The 19,183-nt window shown below is 42.2% G+C and overlaps 1 protein-coding gene across 4 annotated transcripts in view; it reads right to left on the minus strand.

Annotated features, from left to right (window-relative positions):
• The window catches only part of SIMC1 (SUMO interacting motifs containing 1), a 138,611-nt gene extending 126,402 nt beyond the window's left edge, over positions 1–12,209 (minus strand). For 3 of the 4 annotated variants that reach the window (XM_073620540.1, XM_073620537.1, XM_073620539.1), the window contains exon 1: positions 12,077–12,209. In XM_073620540.1, coding sequence (XP_073476641.1) covers positions 12,077–12,154 — 78 coding nt within the window. In that variant the 5' untranslated portion in view covers positions 12,155–12,209. Of the gene's footprint in view, positions 1–5,677; positions 5,769–12,076 lie in introns of all 4 variants that reach the window. The other variant, XM_073620538.1, reaches the window with a different exon arrangement.
• Positions 12,210–19,183: the final 6,974 nt, after the last annotated feature.

Consider the following 19,183-nt stretch of genomic DNA (forward strand, 5'->3'; position numbering starts at 1 on the left):
GCTTGGGGTGTTGTGCCACCTGGGCATTCCATGGCATTCAAAACTGATAGGTAGTGAGGAGTGAAATCAAAAATTCACGCCCTTAGAAAATCCTGAAGGCGGTGATTGGTTTTCGGGGCCCCGTACGCGGCTAGGCTCCTAAAAAGTCCCACACATGTGGTATCCCCGTACTCAGGAGAAGCAGCTAAATGTATTTTGGGGTGCAATTCCACATATGCCCATGGCCTGTGTGAGCAATATATCATTTAGTGACAACTTTTTGTAATTTTTTTTTTTTTGTCATTATTCAATCACTTGGGACAAAAAAAATAAATATTCAGTGGGTTCAACATGCCTCTCAGCAATTTCCTTGGGGTGTCTACTTTCCAAAATGGGGTCATTTGTGGGGGTTTTGTACTGCCCTGTCATTTTAGCACCTCAAGAAACGACATAGGCAGTCATAAATTAAAGGCTGTGTAAATTCCAGAAAATGTACCCTAGTTTGTTGGCGCTATAACTTTTGCGCAAACCAATAAATATACACTTATTGACATTTTTTTTACCAAAGACATGTGGCCGAATACATTTTGGCCTAAATGTATGACTAAAATTGAGTGTATTGGATTTTTTTACAACAAAAAGTAGAAAATATCAATTTTTCTCAAAATTTTCGGTCTTTTTCCATTTATAGCGCAAAAAATAAAAACGGCAGAGGTGATCAAATACCATCAAAAGAAAGCTCTATTTGTGGGAAGAAAAGGACGCACATTTCGTTTGGTTACAGCATTGCATGACCGCGCAATTAGCAGTTAAAGCGACGCAGTGCCAAATTGTAAAAAGTGCTCTGGTCAGGAAGGGGGTAAATCCTTCCGGGGCTGAAGTGGTTAAAAAGTCATTTTAAGAACGTTTGTTTGATTTTCTAATAGTTAGTGGGGTCAAATTGATGTTAGTTTTCAACCACAGTGATGGGAACATTTAGAAATAGAAAACTTCTTGGTCAAAGGAATTTACACAGTATGCAGTTTGCATTCATAAATTACATTAATGTTAAAACAGAATGTTAACAGCAAGTGTCCTTTTCAAAAAAAAAAAAAAAAAAATTCTCATTCAGCAAATGTAAAGATTTTTCGTATGAATATTCTGGTCTGAAAATTGATTTGTGTGGCCAGTATAAGGCTCGGTACACACCTATGCAGTTTGCTTTTGATCTGTTTCTGCAGAGCGTTTTGATTTTTGCGCTCCCGATTTTGTCAGGCAGATTAAACACAAATTGCTGCAAAAACACATTACATGCTTTTCTTCAGCTTCTCCATTGAAGTCTATTGAACCAAAAAAGCACTGGTGTTAAGAAAAAAAAAAAAAAAAAAAAAAAAATTTATAGGTGTGATCCAGGCCTAAGACATTTAGTAACAATCAGGGTAAAAAATAAATAAATAAAAACTCCACACACTCTAAAATTAGGTCTCTATAGTACAAAAAGAGCAAATAATCGCTACTAAGCGCTAATTTGCCCTTTTTGTACTATAAAAGGGCTAATTTTATATATTTTTTAACCCCATTATGTTACTACCCGATTAATCGATTTTCATAATCAGTTGTTTCGGCCCTAGTTAGGCCTCATGCACACATGCTGTTAACGTTATGAAAACGCCAGTATCTTTGCAGTGATTTTTTTTTTTTTTAACTTTTTTCAACTTTTTGCAAGAGCATTTAAGCATTTTTTTTCCAATGGATCAAAAACGTTAACGTTGGTGAATGACGTTTGAGCATTTATCAGCGTTAGAGTGTTTTTACAGCTGAAAAAACGTATCTCAGAACCCACTGGTCCTGGGTTTTTTACAGCTTAAAAACGCCTAGGTGGGCGTGAAGCCATAGACTAACAGACAGGCCTTTTTTTTTTTTTTCCCAGCTTAAAAAGCTCAAAAAAGCAGCTGTAAAAACATCTGTGTGCATGAGGCCTAATTCAGTATTCCCCCCCATTTGCGAATAATTGTTTCAACAGGGGTCTCCTTACCAAGCTTCTTGCTGATGGTCTTGTAGCCCATTCCAGCTTTGTGCAGGTCTACAATCTTGTCCTGGACATCCTTTGACAGCTCTTTGGTGTTGCCCATGATGGCGAGGTTTGAATGAAAGAAATATTCTGTGGACAGGTGTCTTTTATACACATAAGGGGAGTGGTCATTAGGAGCACCTTCTTAAAATTGACAGGACTAATCTGTGTACCACATGAGAACACACTGTAACAGCCAGAATTATTGTTGGTTGGTAGGGGGTCAATTACTTATTTTACTCACTGAACTGCAACTCAATTTATAACATTTGTATCAATTGTTTCAGGATTTTTGGTTGATATTCTGTCTCCAGCATTTAAAATACACCTTTGATAAGAATGATAGACCCTTCACTTTTGGGCAAACTTAAAGTGGAAGTCCAGTCAAAAAGGAACATTTTTCTCTTATATGTAATATAGCTTTACCATTATTCATTTTCTGTATAGCCAATTGCCAAGCTTAGAAAGTCTAATCAAAGCCAGACAATCAGCTTCTTCCTGTTCTTCAGGGAGAACCTTACCTCCTTATTTCTGAATTCTGCATGGGGGCCTCACTTCCTGAAAATGAGGTCCTAGTCTTCTACATGCCCCCACCCCATCTCTCCTTTTTAGACATACATGCCTAGATCTGCCCACCCCCACCCCTCCTGTTCTTCTCAAATCTTCTCCTGTCTTCATAGCCTCATTTTGGATAGCAGTTTCTCCTTTGGGGGCATGTTCTGTTTGTTACAAAATATTATATAGATGACAAGGCAACATGCTGCAGATTTTCTATAGTGTACAACCACATTGTTTCTGCATGACACTGATGGGCACTGTGCATGGTGTGGCACACGCCCAGCTGAGAGAGCTACATGCGAGTAAGGAGTTTAGGGCTCTGTTTCCACTAGTACAACTTTTCATGCAACTTTGGACACAAAGTCGCATGACAAGTCACAGCCCATTGATTTCAATGGCAAACATTCACATCAATGCGACTTTGAAAAGGTGCCTACACTACTCTGATCCAGAGTGTAAAGTTGGCTCAAAGCTGCACAGCTTTGGAGTTGCACTAGTAGAAATGTAGCCTAAGGCTAGAGTGCGACTGATGCAACTTTACACTCTGGTTCAAAGTCGCATCAAAGCATTGCAGGTACCTTTTCAAAGTCACGGATGGGAACGGGTGCTATTGAAATCAATGCGATGTGACTTGTCATGCGACTTTATGCCCAAAGACCTCTGAGAAGTCACACGTGGAAACAGAGCCCTAGTGTGGTTGCCTGTACTATGATCATTGTAGACCGAGCTGAGACTCCAGAGCACTTCCAGCTACAGTGACAGGTGCACCCCCCCATGATGATGTGATGTCACTAGCTTTCAGTATCCACCCCCACTGGCTGATTTTAGCCTCAGCAGGGAGTAGATTCAAGTCATGTGACTGCACTGGATTCTGCAAAAAAAGGGTAAAAAAAAAAAAAAGATTCTCATTTGGAGACATAAGCCTGAACATAGCTCACATTAAATCATTGCAGGGTAGAAATTTAAGTATTAGGGTGGACTTCACTTTAAAATCTGCAGGGGATCGCCCCTAACCTGTGTGATGTCATTCTTAGAGTCAACACCCAGGCGTACTATGTATTACTGTTAGCACTTAAAAATTCTAACGTAATTCACTTTAAGAAGCACTGGTATGTATGGATCATACATCCTAAAGCATCTACAGTACTAAAAGACTTGTACACTCAGTCATAACTACCACTAGGTAGCCTGTTGGTATCACTTATTCCTTGTAGAGACTTATGCTGCTTTCATTTCCTGATTGGTTTGACTCGCTAGAATACATTGATTTACTAGACGACATCCTGTTCTCTTTTGTTTATTCAAGTCAGAATAGACCTGTTCAGTTTGCTCCCCTAGGGGTGAATAGGTTTACTAGCTAGAAACTGAATTAAAGATATGAATTTGAAGGATTATAACCGATTATTATACTGACCTAATGCATTTATCAAAAATGCATTCGCTATACTATGTAACTGTAATAGTGTGAATCCTGTTATATTTTTCTTAATGTCTTTGTTATTTTATGTTCTGATAACTAAATTAAAAGAAAAAAAACACACCCCACACACATGTACCAGAATATTGCACAATGATCAAAAAAGTGGTATTGCCCCATACACTGAAAATATACCATCCATACAAGTTAGAGTAATGGAAATATCCAACACGTTTTGAAAGGTGTATAAATTACCGTATTTATCGGCGTATAACACGCACATTCATTTTAAGAGGGAAGTTTCAGGAAAAAAAACCTACATTTTAAATAAGAAACTTTGAAGCAAAATAAGAGTCAGTGCCCATCTGCAGCCTGACCATTGCCATCAATGCAGCCTGATCAATGCCCATCTGCAGCCTGACCATTGCCATCAATGCAGCAGCCTCACCATTGCCATCAATGCAGCCTGATCAAACAGAACAGTGGTCCAATAGCGGCCCAGGAGACGGGGCTTCCTATTACAGAGGCCGCCAAGTAAACAGGAGATTCTCACTGAATGTAATCTGACGGCGCTCATCCCACCCCGCTCCCTGTTCCCTCTGAGGCAGCTAAAATTGAAGTATTGGCGTATAACACGCACATGCTATTTGCACCCAATTTTTATGGTAAAAAAAGTGTGTTATACGCCAATAAATACAGTATATTCTTCAGAGACTAATAACACTTCTGAAAGTATAGCGTATAAATGTAATTTACAAAATAGATAAACGAATATCATAAAACATTGAAAAATCTAAAGTATCAAACTTACATATCAATATTATTGGACAGAGCATTCCCTCAACATATGCAAGTTTGACACTTTGAAAGTTTCAATGTTTTATATGATATTCATTTATCTGATTTCTAAATTACATTTATATGCTATACTTTTAGAAGTGGTATTAGTCCCTGAAGAATATAATTTATACACATTTCAAAACATGTTGGATATTCCCACTACTCATCTGTAACTTGTATGGATGGCATATTTATGTGTAGTGGGGCGATACCACTTTTTGATGATCATTGTACAATATTAGGATACTTTTATTTTTTGTCTTGGTTTCCCATTTGGGAATCTTAACCACGTTGAAATTTGTACCAATAAAACTTTTTGAACAAATAGTTTTTCATTTTTAAATTGCCTTAAAAATCCCACTTAGAGGTATTTATAATTTTCACCTGCAAAATCCATTACCATTGGTTATTTGCAATCAGGTTGACTTTTCCAGTGTTCAAAGATAGCAGACATGGAGCCACGGTTCAGCCCTGCCCCCCCCCCATTGGCTGACTGAGTCTGATTGACAGGCCAAGGCAATCACAGACATCGCTGGATAGAGAGTGGGCTGTGCAGAAGTATTTTTATCTTAATGCATCAAGATAAAAACTCTGCCTTTACAACCACAAAAAAAAAAAAAAAAAAAAAAAAAAAGGAAGTTGATTTCTGTGCAGAGCTGCACCCGATTTTGCACACCAATTTTAGTTAACCCCATAGTTTTATTAATCATTTTATAGTTTGTGGCACATTTGTTCAGACATTTTTGTACAAGCAACCCTAAACGCTCGAGTGGGGGGGGGGGGGGGGGGTGCCCCACACATTGTCATGCCAACTAAAACAAGGTTATGTTTACCTTGTGTATTAGACAGCTGCACATGCAGTCACATCAATACACCTTTATGGAACCCCCAGAGTAGGCTCAGACAACACGGCTAATGATCGGTCTAGAGGGATATATAAAAAAAAAAAAAAAAAAAAAAAAAAACACCAGCACAGCCAGAAATGCACAGGGTTTAGGTTTGCATTCTCCACAAAACCAAACAGAAATATTTACTGCTGTTCATAGTTTTAGATCTCATACAAGCACAAGAGTGAACAGGCTCAAGGAGGAATGAAAAAGAAAAACCCCACAAAACAATTTATAAATATGGCTTTAGGCAAGCACTTCGTGGTACGGCTACTTTTCTTTTTCTAACTGAAGGATGAACATCTGATTCAGTTAACAACAAGTATTCTGCATATTATTCTTAGACGAAGGTAGTTTTTTTTCCCCCCCATTAATATAACCAACAACTCCCCCTCCCCCAGTTGAATAATTTACCTGTCACAGGTGCACAATGCTTATTGAGCTCTCTAGAGAGTGAGCTGCACCCCGCTGAATTATATGTTGTAATAAACACGTTACAGCTTTCACAAAGCAAGAATGTGTGCAAAAATACATACACACAATCACCTTGAAAGCTATACAATCATTTTAATACAATTTGATTAGACTTAAATATATATATATTTTTGATCAGCTGCTAGATAACTGAGTCAAACACCCACACATGGTGTTAAATCTGATTACATCAGGCTGCTCAATTGGGTTCCTGTTGTGTTAATTTTGATTGCAATTCTTTGCCATCAACTATTAAAATTCATAAAATAGTTTCCAGTGATAACTGTTAACAGGTCTCAGTTCTGCTGCTCATATTAGCGATCCAAACCTGGATGGAAATGCTACATGAATGGCCAGTTTTAGTCTTTGCCATATGAAGAAAAAAAAAAAAAAAAAAAAAAAAAAAAAAAACACCTAAAAATAAATCACACAGCACTGTTAAAATGTAATTGGAACATTCAATGTCAGAAATCCTCAACATGCAATATGCACACTACAGCCACTAGTTGCTAGTTTATTTAGGAAAATGGCAGAATAGCCCTGGTTAATATAATTTGGGAAAATGAGGGAATGTTCCTTCACATCACCTCACCAACGTGCCCTAAGCACTACAAGGCCTTGTGAGGCCAAGCCTTTTATTAGTGCGAATACATGTGCATGGAACAATCAAGCAGAAGACAAAAGGTTTGCTTAAAGCAAAAAGGCAAAACACTAGTGCTATATTTACACTTGCAACCTATAAAACTTCTGGCTGGATAGCACACACCAACCACTCAATAGACCATTAACCTGATCCCCTCCTTGGGCTGCATGTCCCATATTTCTAAGTGCCACCATGGCCACTAAGAATACATCATGCATGTAGGGTTGCCACCTCATCCCTTTAAACCCGGACATGTGAATTACACAGGTTCTGAGGCCAATTTATTGCACACAAGGCACCAAGTGAGTTTTATTACCACCTTAATCAGCCACAGAACCTGTGTAATTAATATGTGTTCAGGTTTAAAGGTATGAGGGATGACCCAACATGCATGCCTCATATTCTTACCTGTGCATGTTGGCTCAGGAAACCTCATACTGTCAACTCAGAATCTCTCCCACTGAGGAGCCTGCACTCAATGGTGGCTCCATGGAACGCAGCAAAACCACCACAAAAAAAAAAAAAAAAAACTAGGCACTTGGGTATCAATCTTTGCTCAATTAAAGCTGGCTATGCACGAGATTAGAGAATAGAGATATATAATGTTTGAGGGTTTCAACACCCTAGAGAATACAATGGCAGTCGTTGCAATATTTTGTCACACCATATTTGCCAGCAGTCTTACAAAACGCACTTTTGGAAAAAATACACTTTAAATTAATAAAACAGTAAAGTTAGCCTAATTTTTCTTCTTTATATTGTGAAAGATGATGTTATGCCAAGTAAATAGATACGAATAAAAATGAAACTAAACCTATGGGCAGCTTAAAGCAGAACTTAACCCAGAACTTGATAAAGAACTTTTTTTTTTTTAGCAAGGAACATACATTCCACAATTATGCTACCAAAATAGCGTGCTGTAACTTGCCTCCAGCATTGTTCCCGTTTCTTCTTGCTGGAGGCTGTCATTTTGCTGAAGCCCAAAGCCCCAGCTGTAAATGATAAAGCGGAACTAAACCTGTTGATTTACCAGTTTAAAAAAAAATAAAATATTAGAGTTTGATTTGATTGTGTCCTCAACCAAATGGTCAAACCATCAAATGGCTGGTGTCATAACTGATCACATGTGCCGCATCATGGCAGAAGCAGCTTCATTGGCTGTAAAGGATTAGAGGGTTTAATTCCACTTTAAGGCTGTCAGCAGATCAGTCTCTACAAACTCAGCAGTGCCTAAAAATGGAGAGCAACTGAGCATGTGCAGAGCAAGGCCCCTTTCACACGGGACGGATCCGTGTTGATCCGACCTGTGAACATCGCTCCGTTTTCCCCAGCTCAGCCGGCGGATGACAGGGCGGGACCCGCACACTGTCAGATCTCCGCTCTCCCCTATGGGGGAATCGGATGAACACGGACCGCCTGTCCGTGTTCATCCGCTCTGCAGAAGGATAGAAAAAATAGGATTTTCTTCCGTCTGCAGAATCGGACAATAGGGGGGGCGGATGATATCGGGTGTTAGCGGATGTACATCTGCTATCCCATAGGGATGCATGTATGTCTGTATTTCATCTGAAAACAGATGGATGAAATACTGACATACGGTCCGCATGTGTGAAAGGGGCCTAAGGTGAGACAGTGTATTTCTGGATTCTAAACAGTATAGGCACTTTATTTTTAAAAACCAAGTTTTGCGTTTGGTCTCTTTAAAACTTTTAGGTAGAAAGCAACGGCTCTTCTCTGGAGTGACTCAGCGCAAAAGAAAAGCTTTCATTGTGCAAAATTGCATAAAACAAGTGGATTTAAAAGTAACAGTAGCCCACTTACAAAAAAGATCTTGTATATAGCAGGGTCACTAAATTATTGTCAAGCGTGATTAACGAAGGCTCTCCTCACTGCTACTACCTGGTAACTGCGACAACGGAAGTGATGTCACCAACTCACACGACTCCGATGCACTGCATCACAGCTCACGTGACTTCAAGGGATAGATCATCAAGGTGAGCAGGCAATTCACCCATTGGTGGAGGTGGTGTCATGTATCACTGAAGTTTATGATTTATCGTGAAGAAGCACTTTATGGTGATATTAAGTCTAAACAAGGACTATTTAATATAATATATCTATTTAGAATATCAGTCACATATCACGGTTGGTTTGTCATTTGCGTTTGTTTCATGTTGCATATATGATTAATTGTCACAGCATTTTTGGAATAAGCGCACCATTTCACAAAATCACTTTTAAATGGTGCAGATGTTCTGGGTGTCTTAAACACATTTTATTCAGTACACATGGCAGCGCTTCAGTAATTCTGTACACCTTACATTTGATTGACAGCAGTGGGAGCCACTGCTGTCAATCACTATACTACTAAGGGAGGTGTATGGTGCGTGGGTGTTAGCCCTACTGGCACTAATCTGACGCTGCCTGGGGCAATGCAGACCCTGACTGATGCTAAAACCTAACTGATGTCACCCGCCAGGTGACCAGGGGGTTAAATCTTTATTAGGTAATGTGACACTAATACAGTGATCACTGGTGACAGGGGGGTGGAAGGGTTAACTAGGGGGCAATCAGGGGGTTAAAAACCTTTATTAGGTAATATATGGGGGTACCTGAGGCTAGAAAAACCCGACGGTGAAACAAATCAACTGACTAACTAGCGTCACCCGTGACACTAATACAGCAATCAGAAAATAGATCTATTAGTGACACCGAGACAGGGGGTGAAAGGGTTAACTGGGGGGAATCAAGGGGTTAAACCTTTATTAGGGGGGTATCCTAGACCTAACGGGGCTTACTACTAATTGCCCTAACACTGATTAGAGTCACAAGTGACACCAATGCAGTGATCAGTGAATAATCTGAAAACTGCAATTGGTAACAGTGACAGGGAGTGAAGGAGTTAACCGAGGGGCGATCGGGGAAGTGACAAGTGTACCTACGTGTACTGATGTTAGTGTAGTGTTGTGCAACTCGCGTTAAGATGTTCTCTCTCGAACAGAAAAGAGTTCCACAAGGGGAACTGACATCACTTCACACAGGGGAAGAATTTTCATTCGCCAAAACTAATCAGCAGGTCCAGGCCAGAAATCATTGGACTGATCAGTTCTGCTACGAATCCAACCGGTGCACGCCCCCGGCGATGCACGGGTACGTAATTATGTGCACCTGTGCCACTTTACCGACTTATATCGGTGTGAGCCGGTCAGCAAGTGGTTAACTACTTATGGTGCACCCTAAAGCAGCCTTACAGCTACAGGACGGCACTTTTGCACCAAATCACACGCTATCTAACCACACAAACACACGATCTGACTCTTCCAGGTAGGTGGTCACATTTCAAAAAAGAAAAGTTAGCCCAATTTTTTTGCACAATGTGAAAGATGAAGTTACATCAAGTAAATAGATACCCAATGTCATGCTTCAAAATTACACATGCTCGTGGAATGGCACCAAACTTTGGCACTTAAAGTGGGGTTCCACCCAAAAAAAACAAACAAACTTTTTTTACTTACCGCTAAATGCCTGTTGCTAGGTGGTCCCTCGTAGTCTGCCTCTTCCTTTGCCTAGGCTGGTGACATCACTTCCCCTTCGGCACAGGAAGGGCTCGGCTCTGCTCCCTCCCTCCTGTCAATCATCTGGGACCCATTACAGGTCCCAGGTGATTGAGCGGCCAATCGCGGCGCCGCTCACGCATGCGCAGTGGGTGCCAGGCTGTGAAGCCACAGCCCGGCGCCCACAGTTGAAATGGCGGCGCCGGGGGGGGGCGGACGAGCGGGGCTTCGATCCCCCGCATCGCTGGACCCAGGGACAGGTAAGTGTCCACTTAAAAGTCAGCAGCTGCAGTATTTGTAGCTGCTGACTTTTTTTTTTTTAATGGACCCCCTGGGTGGAACTACTCTTTAAAAAGCTTTTACTGGTTACGTGTTTTGAGTTAGAGGTCTAGGGCTAGAATTATTGCTCTCGCTCTAACGTTTGCAGCGATACCTCACATGTGTGGTTTGAGCACAGTTTTCATATGTGGGCGGGACTTACGTATGTGTTCGCTTTTGCGTGCGAGCACACGGGGACAGGGGCGTTTTGCATTTTTTTTTATTGTTAATTTTACTTTTTTAGTTTGAAACTTTTATTTCTATTACAAGGAAGGAATGTAAACATCCCTTGTAATGGGAATATGGCATGATCATTCCTCTTACAGTGAGATATGGGGTCAATAAGACCCCACATCTCACCTCTAGGCTGAAAAAAAAAAAAAAAAAAAAAAAAAAATTTCGGCTTCCCAGCCGAGGCAGCGCCGTTTGAATGCAGAGGCCAGGCGTGAAGTCATAACATCGCGCCCAGCCACTGAACAATCAGACTCCGGCGACCATCTGGTCTGCCAAAAATCTCTATGGTAAACATCCGGGGCCGGCAGATCTGGTCTCACTGATGGAAGGGGGGGGGGGGGGGGTAACCAAAGTGAAAAAAAGAAAAATCTGGAATTTTGGGTTGTCCCCAGACCAGGAGGGAAATAATACTACAATGGCAGATGGCAAAAATAAATCTTAGAGGGGTTATAAGCCTCCCCACACACACGCTTTCTGGGGTCTTATTGCCCCTATATCTCACTATAAAGAGGATCTGTCATGTCATATTCCTATTATGAGGGATGTTTACATTCCTTGTAATAGGAATAAAAAAAGTGATCAAAAAAAAAAAAAAAAACCCCACACATAATGTTTGGGATTATTATAATAATTAAAATGTCCGAATTGGCCTGGGTGGCAAGTGGTTAATCACGTTTGAAAATACAATACAAATAATATGTTGCAAGACATAACATTTCCAAATTTTTATTCTGTCAGGAGAGTTTTCGTAACTTTAGTAACCTCTTCAGTTTCGATATCAACTTGGCACAGAAAAAAAAATAAGGGTTGTAGATTAGACAGGACAGACAGATTGAGAGCACAGAAACGAAAGTGAAAGCAGGCAGAAGAGGACGATTAGTGAGAGGTGAGGTACTGAGGAGCCTCTGGTCAGGTCTGTATTGGGTGTACTCATATCCTCTAAGGAACATACAACTCGTGTTATTAGTAAACACGACAAGCACTTCCCTCACATCTCTCAGAGTGCTGCTAACTTCCTACCTCCTCACACTACACCCCGCTCGGCCGACCTTCCCTCCGCAGCCTATACACACTATCAGCGTATGACAGGAGCACACGACCCCACTCCCATGTACTACTCACATAGTCCGGACTTTGTGACAGAAGCCATGCCCCCCGTGGCTCGTCCTCCTCGTCTGATATAACGATGGTGTCTTCCATAATACACACTAAGATGCTTCCCGTTACCTATTCCGAGGCTGCTACCTAAAGAAAACTTCCCTCACACCCTTCACGAGACTCGCTACTGATCCGTCGCTCCCCATCGCGCCCTTTTTATAGGGAGTCCCCCCTACATGGGAGCCCCGAGATGTATGATTGGAGGAGCGGTAGTTGTGCCGCTTAGCCACACCCTTCCATTGCGTAACAGTCACTTGTACACCCCGCCTCTTTATCCAAATCCGTACCGCTGAGTTCTGTCATATTCTTCTCCACAGGTTGGAGCGTGGGTGCCTAGTATTGTCTATGGCTTCTAGTATTGTCTTTGGCTCCAAGGAATGTCTATTGTTCCTAGTATTGTCTACTGGCTCCTAGGAATGTCTACCTTCTCCTAGGAATGTCCATGGCTCCTAGGAATATCTACCTTCTCATAGGAATGTCTGTGGCTCCTAATAATGTCTACTGGCTCCTAGGAATGTCTACCTTCTCATGTGAATGTCTACCTGCTCCTAGGAATGTTTGTGGCTCCTAGGAATGTCTATGGCTCCTAGTATTGTCTACTGGCTCCTAGGAATGTCTATGGCTCCTAGTATTGTCTACTGGCTCTTAGGAATGTCTGTGGCTCCTAGTATTGTCTACTCGCTCCTATGAATGTCTACTGGCTCCTAGGAACGTCTGTGGCTCCTAGTATTGTCTATGACTTCTAGGAATGTCTACCAGTTCCTAGGAATGTCTACTGGTTCCTAGGAATGTCTATGGCTCCTAGGAATGTCTATGGCTCCTAGAAATGTCCACGGCTCTTAGGAATGTCTATAGCTCCTAGTATTGTCTGTGGCTCCTAGTTTTATCTACTGGCTCCTAGTATTGTCTGTGGCTCCTAGTATTGTCTATGGCTCCTAGGAATGTCTAGTGGCTTCTAGGAATTGTCTATGGCTCGTAGGAATGTCTACTGGCTCGTAGGAATGTCTCTGGCTTCTAGGTATTTCTATGGCTCCTAGTATTGTCTGTGCCTCCCAGTATTGTCTATGTCTCCTACAATTGTCTATGACTCCTAGGAGTGTCTACCGGTTCCTAGGAATGTCTACCGGTTCCTAGGAATGTCTACTGGTTCCTAGGAATGTCTACTGGCTCCTAGGAATGTCTACTGGCTCCTAGGAATGTCTACTGGCACCTAGGAATGTCTACTGGCACCTAGGAATGTCTATGGCTCCTAGGAATGTCCATGGATCTTAGGATTGTCTGTGGCTTCTAGTATTGTCTGTGGCTCCTAGTTTTGTCTACTGGCTCCTAGTATTGTCTGTGGCTCCTAGGAATGTCTACTGGCTCCTAGGAATGTCTGTGGCTCCTAGTATTATCTATGGCTCCTAGGAATGTCTAGTGGCTTCTAGGAATTGTCTACTGGCTCGTAGGAATGTCTCTGGCTTCTAGGTATTTCTATGGCTCCTAGTATTGTCTGTGGCTCCCAGTATTGTCTATGTCTCCTACAATTGTCTGTGGCTCCTAGGAATGTCTACTGGCTCCAAGGAATGTCTGTGGCTCCTAGGAATGTCTACTGGTACCTAGGAATGTCTGTGGCTCCTAGGAATGTATATGGCTTCTAGGGAAGTCTACTGGCTCCTAGGAATGTCTGTGGCTCCTAGTATTATCTACTGGCTCCTAGGAATGTCTATGGCTTCTAGTATTGTCTATGGCTCCTAGGATGGTCTATGGCTCCTAGGATGGTTTATGGCTCCTAGGATTGTCTATGGCTCCTAGGATTGTCTATGGCTCCTAGGATTGTCTATGGCTCCTAGGATTGTCTATGGCTCCTAGTAATGTCTATGGTTCCTAGTAATGTCTATGGCTCCTAGGATTGTCTATGGCTCCTAGGATTGTCTATGGCTCCTAGTAATGTCTATGGCTCCTAGGCACTGTTGCCAACCGTCAGTATTTTTAATGGCAGCCAGTAAAAAAATTGGATTTTTTCTCCTTCCAGTAAATACCAGTGACAGGAAAATGTTGCCAGTTAATAATATGGCTGTGACACTCGGGCCGGCAAAGACCATCCAAGTGCCTGCTACAGTGGGTTCGGGTGGCAGGTCTGGCAGAGGTAGTGCCTGAGCTTGTTGTGTGATGTCATGGTGCAAGGAAGCCTGAGCCTCGTGTGGGTCTGCGGGACGGGAGCAAGGCAAGCCGAGAGAGGTACTGTCAGTGCTGTTTGGACTGGAGGGACCACCCGGAGTGGAGAGAGACTGTCTCTGTGACTCAGTAGGGGACGTGTCATGTCGTGAGGTGTCATCGTCATCTGTGCTGCTGCACACTGCTGTCAGTGTCACTGTGAGAGTCAATTTCACCTATCCATTCTAATTTCTAGCCCTCCTCCAGTCCTGTCCCTGAGCTACTTACTACATTGAAAATAAAATAAGAAATATGTTTTTTGCCTTAATATCTACCTTAAATTATTATTATTATACAGGATTTATATAGCGCCAACAGTTTGCGCAGTGCTTAACAAAATGAAAGCAGACATTACAGTTACATTACAATTTGGTACAAGAGGAATCAGAGGGCCCTGCTCATTAGAGCTTACGATTATAAAAAGGGAGGGTCAATTGATACAAAATGTAATCGCTGTAGAGAATGAGCTGATGGAGGAAGAAAAACAGTGTATTAGTTAGAAGCAGGATAGGCTTCTTTAAAGAGAAGGGTTTTCAGGGATCGTCTAAAGATGGATAGATTAGGGGACAGTTGGACAGATTGGGGTAGGGAGTTCCAAAGGATGGGAGAAGCTCTGGAGAAATCCTGGAGGTGAGCATGGGAGGAGGTGACAAGGGAGCTAGAGAGCAGGAGGTCTTGGGAGGACTGAAGAGTGCGGCTTGGTTGGTATTTTGTGACTAGCTTGGTGATGTAGCTGGGGGCAGAGTTATGGATGGCTTTGTAAATTATTGTTAGTACTTTGCATTTTATTCGTTGGGTGAGTGGAAGCCAGTGGAGGGATTGGCAGAGAGGGGTGGAGGACACTGAATGGTTGATAAGGTGGATGAGTCTTGCAGCAGCATTCATTATGGATTAAAGGGGGGGTAGTCTATGTAAAGGTAATCCAATGAGTAGGGAGTTGCACTTGAGGCGAGAGATAACCAGGGAGTGAATTAGAAGCTTGGTGGTGTCATTAGTTAAAAAGGGGCGTATTCTGGAAATGTTGCAGAGGCTAAGGCGGCATGATTTGGATGGGAATTGGATGTGGGCCTGAAAGGACAGTTCATAGTCTAAGGTTACCCCTAGCACCCTGGCATGTGGGGACAGACTAAAGATGCACCATTGATCTTGGCAGAGAAGTCAGGGGAAGGGGTACAAATGGAAGTCAATATTAAGAGCTCAGTTTTAGATTCAGATTGAGGAAGTGGTTTGATATCCAGGCTGATATGACTTTAGTAAATCGGTGATGCGTGAGGAGACTGATGGGGTGAGCTGAGGGGCAGAGAGATAGATTTGGGTGTCGTCGGTATATTAATGGTAGTGGAAGCCATGGAAGGCTATCAGCTGAGCCAGGGAGGATGTGTAGATCGAGAATAGTAGAGGTCCATGGACAGAACCTTGGGGGACCCCAACGGTAAGAGGAGTTGGAGAGGAGGAAGTGAAGTTGTACGTGACACTGAAGGTGCGGGGAGATAGGTAAGATTCGAACCGACGGAGAGCGCAGCCATGGAGACCAAGCAAATTGAGTTTTTTGAGGAGGGGGTGGTCAGCTGCATCAAAGGCAGTGGAAAGGTCCAAGAATAAGAGTATGGAAGAATGACCGTTGGTTTTGGCTGTTAGTAAGTCGTTTGTGAGTTTTAGGAGGGCAGTTTCTGTGGACTGAAGAGGATCAAGAAGGTTATTCTCAATGAGGTGGTCGCTTTGTCGGTTGTAGACTAAACGTTCGAGGAGTTTGGAGGCAAAAGGGAGTAAAGAGATGGGTCTTAGGTTGTTAAGATTGGTGGGGTCCAGTGAGGCCTTTTTTGGTATGGGAGTGACTAGCGCATGTTTTAGAGGGTTGGGGAAGATGCCAGTAGAGAGGGAGAGTTTGAAGATATGAGTTAAAGAGTGTAGGATAGAGGAGGTTAGTGGGCATTAGAAAAAAGTTTAGTGACTTCCTCTATAGTAGCTGGGTTAAAAGAGGGAAGTATTGATTGTGCAGGTGGACAAGGAGTGTAAAGTGAGGGAGATATCTGTAGTGGAGATCTCGGGACAAATTGTCTCAATCTTATTTTTGAAGTAATTAGCAATCTCCTGGGCAGTGAGTAAGTTAGTGGGTGGAGGTAATGGAGGACGAAGTAGAGTGGTAAAGGTAGAAAAGAGTTGACGGGGACTGCGTAAGAGGGTGTTAATGAGAGTGATAAAGTAGGTCTGTTTGGCGGTGTGGAGGCAGGAATGGTATTTTTGGAGGGCAGATTTATATTGGCTGAAATCTTGCTGTGACTTAGTCTTACTCCACAGATGCTCAAGAGCGTGGCTACGTTTTTAAAATCACATTGCTAATTGCATATTGTACTTGTTTGAAGCCTAAATACTGAAAATTGCACTAAAACTGTAATTTTGTAACTTTTGGAAATGCCAGTAAAAACTTGGCTGTGCCATCAAAGTTTGGGTGTCTTGTCAGTAAATTTCAATATGGTAGGTTAGCAACACTGCTCCTAGGAATGTCTATAGAAGGGCTGTCTAACCTTTTCACTTTCCATTGGAAGAAGAGGAATTGTCTTGGGTCACACATAAAATACACTCACAATAAGAATAGCTGATGAACAGAAAAAGTCAGGCAGATGACAAGTTTGCGATCCCTGATATAGATAATGTACCTATCTGAGTTATATATAAAACGAAATTTTTTGGTAATTTGTTTTATTTATTAAAAAGGTAAAAGAGGGCAACATAAAACTAGTGGAATGTTCGCTTGCGGAGCGCACAGTTAATAGGTTGTTAAGGAGTGGGGCGGTAAGCCCTGGGGGGACCCCACCCCATTTTTTTCATTTTTTTTCTATTGCTGGCAATAACTTGCAGCCGCGATAATCAATTTAAATGTATTTTTTAAATTTATTTAGAAATTCCAGTTTTACTGCAGCAGGTTCTATACACGGTACAGATGCACCACTTTAAAGGCAGACTAAGGAGATTCCCCAGGCACTATATTTAACCTCTTCACGCCCACGCTATAGCTAAAAAATGTACGTCCTGCTGTGCTTGCGCTGCCCACAGGGGGCGCCGCGCTCTGTGTTTACAGAGTCCATCGGATTTGGCTGATCACCGATCTCGGCCCTTTACCATGTGATCAGCTGTCAGCCAATGACAGCTGGTCACATGTTGTAAACAGAAGCTGGTAATCTGCTTTTTTTTTCCTCATGCTGACAGCATGAGGGGAAAAAAATACTTACTGGCTTGTGTAAACGGTACATCTGTCCCACACTGTGACACCTACCAGTGTCCACCAGTGCCAACTACCAGTGCCCATCAGTACTGCCAAGCAGTGCCACCTACCAGTGCCCACCAGTGCCACCTACCAGTGCTGCCAATCATTGCCCATGAGTGCCACCTATCAGTGTTGCCTATCAGTGCAATCCTATCTGTGCAGCCACATCAGTGCAGCCTATCAGTTCCGCCTCATCAGCGCATATCAATGAAGGAGAAAAATTACTTGTTTGCAAAATTTTATAACAAACTATAAAAACAGTTTTGTTTTTTTTTCAAAATGTTGGTCTTTTTTGTTTGTTTAACAAAAAATTAAAACCCCAGTGGTGAATTAATACTACCAAAAGAAAGAAAGCTCTATTTGTGTGAAGAAAATTATAAAAATGTAATTTGGGTACAGTGTTGCATGACCACGCAATTGTCATTTAAAGAGTGACAGCACTGAAAGCTGAAAATTGGCCTGGGCAGGAAGTGGTATATGCAGTGCTGTCTCTTGGCCTAAGCCGACAAGGCCCAGGCCTAGGGCGGCACTTTGCGGGGGGTGGCAAAAAAGCGTGGCTCCATTTCTATGGCCCATATATTTATGCACATGCAGTGAAGACGTTCCCCTATATGTTTGTCAGTCTGTTAGTTTCTCTGTATTTGTCTGGTCATTTGACAACGTTGTCATTGGATAGTTAATGGTGGAGGTTATTGGTTTTATATTTTATGTAGTCAATTACTGTGTATTTATACATACAATAAATTTCTATTTTGTTCTAATTCATTAGTTATTTTTTCAGACACTATATCTCTGTGGTTCTATATGTGGTATCTTTTCTACATTCACATCAGTCCCTGCAATCAGGGAGCTTAGTAGGTGTAGGAGTAGGTACTTGGTAACCACTTTTTATGTACAGAGAGGAAGAGGTGGAGCTCTGTGAGGAAAAGGTGGAGCCTAAAGAGGAAGGGGTGTGGTTTACAGATGACCGGGTGGGTCTTAAACAGAAAGGGGTGTGGCCTTGACAGGAATGGGTGGGTCATATTTAAATTATGGGGTGCACGAGTTTAGTCAGTGCAAGGGCAGCACAAAACCTAAATACACCACTGGGAATATGTGCTCAGTAAGCAAGTGGTTAAAGGATTTTTTCCTTTTTATTGTTTCTTTTTCAGCATCATTAAAATCACTGCTCATGTAAAAACGATTTTTTTTAAACGTTTTTCTTTTGCATTGGTACATGTTCCCCAGTGCAGTAGCCGGGCTCCCATACTCCTTTTGTTGCCAATAACGTGCATATAAGCCTTCAAAATGGGGACTTTTGATTTTTCACGTTCAGGTTCCATAATCTTTATAAGGCCCCTTTCACACGGGCGGATCCCGGGAGGATCCGTTTTTGGACATCCGCTTGCTCAGCGGGGATCGCTCTGTTGATCCCCGCTGAGCCGGTGGATGACTAGTCCGTCTCTGCACACTGTGCAGAAACAGACCGGTCAGATCTCCGCTTTCCTCTATGCGGGGATCGGATGAAAACGGAGCGTCTGTTCGTTTTCATCCGATCCGCAGCCAGATGGAAAAATAGGGTTTTCCTCCGTCATCAGTTTCGGAGCATAGCGGAGACTGATGTCATTGGA

The sequence above is a fragment of the Aquarana catesbeiana genome, linkage group LG03, assembly GCF_042186555.1.
Source record: "Aquarana catesbeiana isolate 2022-GZ linkage group LG03, ASM4218655v1, whole genome shotgun sequence".
Taxonomy (NCBI): Eukaryota; Metazoa; Chordata; class Amphibia; order Anura; family Ranidae; genus Aquarana; species Aquarana catesbeiana.